This window comes from Melanaphis sacchari, unplaced genomic scaffold (genome assembly GCF_002803265.2).
Source record: "Melanaphis sacchari strain LSU unplaced genomic scaffold, SCAv2.0 Contig159_pilon_pilon, whole genome shotgun sequence".
Taxonomy (NCBI): domain Eukaryota; kingdom Metazoa; phylum Arthropoda; class Insecta; order Hemiptera; family Aphididae; genus Melanaphis; species Melanaphis sacchari.
In genome coordinates this window covers 599,186-606,071 of record NW_020270721.1, presented here as the reverse complement: position 1 = coordinate 606,071, position 6,886 = coordinate 599,186, and the positions used below count along the sequence as shown (strand labels likewise).

Here is a 6,886-nt window from a genome sequence, read left to right as displayed (position 1 = left end):
AGTTAACAAGTTTGTTATATATATATATATATACATAGCATTTTTAATATTTTTAGGTTATCAAAATCCCAGCCATTTAATAATAGAGATGTTATATTATAATTTATAATTTATGCGATTATCTTGTCAAAATGTTATTGTTCATACCACATTACTAATTTAAGAATAAATCACTTGTAATAATATAAAATATGTATTGATGTTTTTAATTGTTTATTAAAATTATAGACATATTGTCTTTGCTTTTAAAGGTAATTATTGAACTTTTCATTAAACATATCATGGGAATTTTGAGGTGATTAATTTTTTTTTAATATGCAAATTTTAAAAACAGAAATTATATTATAACAGTAAATATATTGTTTAAGATTTAATACTTGACGATAATTTAACTCCCTTCACAAATTTGTGCCAAAACTGCTATTGAATTATAAGCTATACATCAATAGTACATTCGTATACTAGTATAATATAGTATAGACCTATACAGAAAAACAAATTGGTAAGATTTTTTTTTAATTTGTGATTGGTGTACCTGTACATACCTACCGTGTAATAAAAGTAATAAATTACTTTACGGTTGTCATGCTAATGAAAATTCAATATTAATATTTTGTTCAAAAAATGTATCTATACAACAACGATATCTTTGAGATTCCGTACGGAACATACAATTACTATGTAAACAATTTTGGTAAAAACATTTCTCCTGGTGGTCTGTCGAAAAAATACCATCCGGTTTGTCTCGAGATGGCGCACGGATATTCATGCACTTATCGAATTATTGACGCAATTTGTCCATATAGATAGCGTAATACATGTCTTCTTATAGTATTAATTTGCACAGAAATTGTATATCAAATGAGATATTTTTAATGATTTATATTGTAACTACTACATGGCTTTGACTCGTTTTTATTTGTTTATTAGCTATCTTTCTATATATATAAAGTTGTAGTTATAATAATTATTATTACATAATAATATTTTTTATATAATAATTTGATTGTAAAAGACATGGAATTTGAGAGGATAAAAAACTTTATATATTTAAGGGTGGAATTAGGTGTTTCAGGCAATAATCGTAAGGAAATACTAAGTAAAAGTATAATAGATAGGTAGGTAGTAGTTGCCTCAAAATACGGTGTTATTATTTACATCATAGTCTTTAATTAAAATTAATTGAAACAAAACGTATGGCCTCGCACGAATATTGTAATATTTCAGTGGGATGTATTAATTATTATATAAATGTGAACAATGCACTTAAATTATATAACTTGCTATTAATGTTCACACGATAGGTAATATCATTAAAGTAAATATTACCTACGCTGAATAAATTTAAATTTAGCTGCAGATTTATTACATAATTTGAGAAGCAAATTACAAAATATAAAGTTCAGTAGCTCATATTACACTCATTCGGAATTCTCCGTTACATTTGGTGACGCAACCTATACTTATATTATGTAGTAGTAATTCGTTTATGAATCCATAATTGCATTTTTTTTACAAATAAACGTTTTAATTAATTTCTCACACGGTAAAAAATAAAATATACGTTGTTTTATTAAATAAATCCTAGGAATGTTGTAAATATATATTTACACTAGTTTACTATTATACATTTATACCACAATATAGTTTACTGATACTTATATTTTGTATTAACTATATTGGTATAATTTCATATCAGGCATCGTATAAAATATGAAAATCTATCATAATGTATGTACCATTCAATTATGACAATTTTACATAAAATTTAATAATATTGTATTTTAATACATATTAACTAAATCATTTATTCATACAATATTATTAATTATACGCAACATTTTACATACAACTTATATTACTCGTAAATTTCAATATTACCCGTTTTAAATGCATAAAAAAAAATGAGATGTTTTCTATTTCAAAAATCGAGTAAATTAGCCAAATAATAAGTAAAGTAGCTATATTGAAATTTAAACTTGAAACCGGTTAAATTATTGTATCAATATTATAGATAAATGAATTAATTATTTTGATATTATGTGAATCGATTATATTCGATTATTCATTTTATATAATATTATTTAACACGATTACCATAATTATACCAAACATTATTTTATTTTATTTTCATAATAACTGTAAGATATAAGCAGAAATACAATTATGGAAAGAAATTTATAGATTTTCATAAAGCATTTTAATTTACTTATACAGTTATACGTATTTTATTATCACATTTTATATTATTAGTCATTGTCTCAATAATAATTTCTAATCCTTCTGAAAAATCAATATTTTTTTTATTCAGTCGTTCTATTTTTTCTCAAAACCAAGAAGAAGAAAAAAAAATATTAAAATTAAATTTTTAGTACAAATAATATTTATTATATTACAATATAGGTAAGTAACTACAAAAATAGTTAAACAGGCATAATACAATATAAATAATCGGCATTATTATTTTAGCATTTTTAAAAATGGAAAAAAATAATGGTAGATACATAGATATTATATTCTTTAAAAATTAAAATTAACAGCACTTAATATGTATTTAATTATAAAAAATAAAATATACACGTAGTCATATGCTGCATCACAGTTTGTCTAAAATAATATGTTTTTATTGTATAGTCTTATAACTTCCTGCGTCACTTGAGTATTGTATACGTGATGGATGTTTATAAGACGAGTCAACAGTGAACGATTCACGTTTACTGTTGAGCGAAATTGAATTCGAGTCACCGTAAAAATTTTCGGTACCTAGTTTGTAGTCGTTGTAAGGGTTGACGGCAATCGGAGTACCGGGTGTGGTATAAGAACTACTCTGGATTAAGTTTGAATCGCTATAGGAGTTCGCAGAAATTGAATTCGAGTTGGTGTAAGTCACACTTGGAATTGAGTTAGGTGGGTTTTGACCACCTGTCGGGTTGACTGCAGACACACCGCGGTCGGTTCCAATAGACTGTATCTGGGCAGCTGGTGGTGCGTTAGTCGAACCGGCAAACTCACCGGCGGTACTGGAATAAGATATGCTAGGAACGGAATAGTAATTGGGAACGTCGCTCGATACACTATTCGAAGTACCCGAAACTGGAACAGAGGCTGCCGTATAATAAACATTTGTGTGGGTTTGGTCAGGTTTGGCGTTCGAACCAGCCGCACGGAAATCATTCGTATTCCCGGGGAGCTGTCCGCCGTTCGAGCCGCTAAACACCTGGTTTTGACCGGAAGTTCCGGCCGTGGGAGCCGACGACAAGCCGAAATCGTTAACGGGATAGTTGTTGTTATTTTTATTGATGTCAGCGGATGGATAGGAAGGTGCTGAAGGTGACAAAATGTTCGCATTTTGTCGGTAATCGACCGACGATGGAGGCGCGGTGTACGGCGGTGGTCTCAATTCCAAAGCTAAATCCGGTACGGATCCAACGTTAGAAGTGTTCGGTGGACCCGCTGAACTGCTAGTTGTGGGTTGTTGTTGTTGTTGTTGTTGTTGTTGGTACGCGGAAATTCGGAAATCTTCGGCAGTGGTTGGATATGGCTGTTGCGGTGGCTTAGATATGGCGGCTACATACGACTGTTGCAATGGCGCAGATATTGCATTCGGATACGACTGTTGCTGAAATACAGATGTGGAAGCCGGATGTGACTGTTGTAATGGTGCAGATATTGAAGTTGGATATGACTGTTGCTGTGAATTAGATATCGTGGCTGGGTATGACTGTTGTAGTGGAGCAGACGCGATGGTGGAATATGACTGTTGAAGTGGCGCAGGTACTGAAGCTGAATATGACTGTTGCTGTGGTACAGATGTAAAAGCTGGATATGATTGTGGCAAGGGAGCAGATGCGGTGGACGGGTATGACTGTTGTTGTGGTACAGACACGGTTGCTGGATAAGACTGTTGAAGTGGCACAGGTATTGCAGCCGTATACAACTGTTTTTGCGGTACAAATGCAGTGGCTGCAGGATATGATTGTTGCAGCGAAGCAAGTGAATCAGGAGCGGAGTTAAGCGATTTCACAGGAACTTGTTGCTCATTAGGTCTAGTCTGTTGCAATTGAACTGCCTTTTGATCATTCGGTTTCGCGGATTCGGTGGCCGAAAGTTCGTAAAAATTAAGACCGGCATTACTGACTTTTGGATTATACTTTATACCGACCGGAAACGAGGACGGTGAACCGGGATCAATTGCAGTTCTGAACTGAAGCTGATTAAGTGTGGATTCAGAAAATGGATAACCGATCGGGCTGAACTCGGAGCCAAATGTGGTAGCGGCATATGGATGAGACAAGTGCAGTAAACCACTGGCAACGTCGTCGAACCCGAAGCCTGCTGAGGTGGACGGGAAACCAGAACCGTAACCGAAATCCGGTAATGTCGCGGACGGATTGAAACCACCAAAGTTCGTGGCCAACGCAGAAGTCAAGTCCACGTTCGGGTCGGCGGGGCTCCGTTTATACTGGTGGTAGACATAAGCGCCGATTGGCGACGGTGCTGCATTCGCAGGCCTACCGAGTGGAGTGGTTAGCGCCAAGCCTATGACGACACACATCTACAATAAAACAAAAATTACAGGTTTAAACGTTAAACGTTTTTTACCGAAGTGATGTGTATATTATAAATTATAATGTATTGATAATCATAATCGTCTATAAACTCTATCGTCTTGGAGGCGAAATCGAGAAATAAGAAGAGAAAAATAATACTATTGAGAATCATAAATATATACAATAATATCGCCTCCGACAACGCTTTAACGCATTAGCGAGTGGATATCGTATTTTATTACGTATTGGTATTTTACTAATATTTCCTATAATAGTACAATACTGCGACAACGGAAATTGTTATATCCGCGGCTGTAAACCGACCGAGATTATTACTAATATCATAATAAATATTATTACCTTTAAACACTCCATGGTGAAGATGTGCATAATATTTTGATGTCCGTGCACTGCAGTTATGAACTGATAGCCGGCAGCCGACGCGCTCATCATTTTATAATAATATTTTATAACCGGTAAAGCAGATTCCCATCGATCCTCTTCCTCCTTCTCCACTCGACGCCGACGCCATATGGCGGTCGCGTTATAGTAAGTTTTGTACGATTTTTATTTTTGTCGTGTGTCGCTATACTTTCTCCGTTTACTTAGGTACTACACACTGCCCACATAATATAATATACATATTATATATACTATGGGTATTAATAATAATAATATACCCATAATACATTCGCATAACGGTCATTATAATAGACGCTATTCCGGTTACGCGTAAAATATTATGTACCATCAATAATATTAATATGTATTTGTAAGTAAACGATGGTTTCAGACTCCAATGTTATTGTAATGGTCTTAACGGCGTGTGTCGGCGTTGTCGTAATACGTTATGACGATCGCGCGCACGTCTATACAGAGTGATTCATCAGCCATGCTCTCCCCATTAATTTTTTTTTCTACGAATTAATTTAAATTTTGATTCACGGAATTTTTCAACACACTTACAGACCATAGTTTTAAAAATTACGTGGATTTTTTTCACTGATTAAGTGATAAAAACTCCTATTTTTAAAATGAGAACCCTCCTCTTTTACTGTAAATTATTAAGGGGACAATATTTTTGAAACGTTTGATGTATTTTAATTCAAACGTTTAAACGAGTAATTTTTTATTTATTTAATAGAATAATAGATCTGTGACGATAGATTTGGAAATCATAAAGACTAAAGTAAGACTGTGGTAATTTAAAATTTTTAATAATTTATAATGATCTGTTTGTAAAATTAGTTCAAGTATTATAAATACTAAAACTGATACTTCATCTATTTTATATTTTTGTCAAGCCATTTTTAATGACTTATATTCCTGGTATAAATGAATATAAATTATTTTTATTATTATTATTATTAATATCGTATTTTAATAACCAAATAAAACTACTCGTTCAAATCTTAAATTAATTACATCAAGTTTCAAAATAATGTTTCATTAAATAACTTTAAGTATAAAAGGGTGTGTTAAGTACAAGTAAATAATATAGTCGATTCTAAAAACAGAAATTTAAATCTCCACAGAATACTCTTAATGTAAAACAAAAAAATCTCAAGAATCTAAAAAATATAAATTAAAAAAATTAATTTTTATACCATAAAAAAAATGTGATTGTGAAATTACCACAATTCACTCTGTATATTGTTGTAAATAATGCATCGAAACCGACTGAACCTATACATACGCATATATAGTATTAATGATGCGAGACCAGTTTTCGCGGGCACTTCTTTACGTCTAGCAGTGCGTTGTACTCAAAGACGGCATGTAGAAAAAAATCAACGCATGTCACCCACATCGATTCATCTCTCGTTCGGTAACCGTACGAATGGATGTTACATTATTATATTATATATTTACGTATTGTGTAACCGCACTCGAAAACCGACTCTTTGCATCCTGTTTATTCGGTTTGTTCGCGTTCACGACAATATTTCACCAACGAAAGTCGATTTGTATTGCTATACGCATTACGTATAAAGTTTTGGATTGGCATTTTTTTTATATACGTTTTCTAGTATAAATGATTATAGTATCGGTTAAAAAACATAGGAAACATTGACAATAATAAATGGTTTATCAACGTCAATAGTTGTGGTCCAGGAATTACCTTTTCAATAGTTTTAAACTTTTTAAGGTATACAATTAATCGGTTTTTACCGATTACTCAACAGTCATTACTACTATAGTTTTATAGTTATATTATTGTTACAAATGATTTTTAAACAATATCAATTAAGTAACAAATACGTAGGTAACTACTAAATAATATATAATATACAGAGCGATTTTTTAACAAACAACCTCATTATTTCAAAATCTAT

At 32.1% G+C, this 6,886-nt stretch overlaps 1 protein-coding gene across 1 annotated transcript; it reads right to left on the bottom strand.

Annotated features, from left to right (window-relative positions):
* Nucleotides 1-2,505: 2,505 nt before the first annotated feature.
* Nucleotides 2,506-5,017, bottom strand: LOC112592143 (cell wall adhesin EAP1-like). The gene is made up of 2 exons (XM_025336138.1): nucleotides 4,911-5,017; nucleotides 2,506-4,555 (listed from the first exon to the last, which is right to left on the bottom strand). Exons 1-2 carry the CDS (start codon nucleotides 5,001-5,003, stop codon nucleotides 2,624-2,626), a joined length of 2,025 nt encoding a protein of 674 aa, XP_025191923.1. The 5' UTR covers nucleotides 5,004-5,017; the 3' UTR covers nucleotides 2,506-2,623.
* Nucleotides 5,018-6,886: the final 1,869 nt, after the last annotated feature.

Coding starts and splice junctions, on each gene's coding strand:
- LOC112592143 (XM_025336138.1), bottom strand. CDS start 5,003: ATGATGAGCGCGTCGGCTGCCGGCTATCAGTTCATAACTGCAGTGCAC. Junction 4,556..4,910: donor TCACCATGGAGTGTTTAAAG/GTAATAATATTT, acceptor GTTTTATTGTAG/ATGTGTGTCGTCATAGGCTT.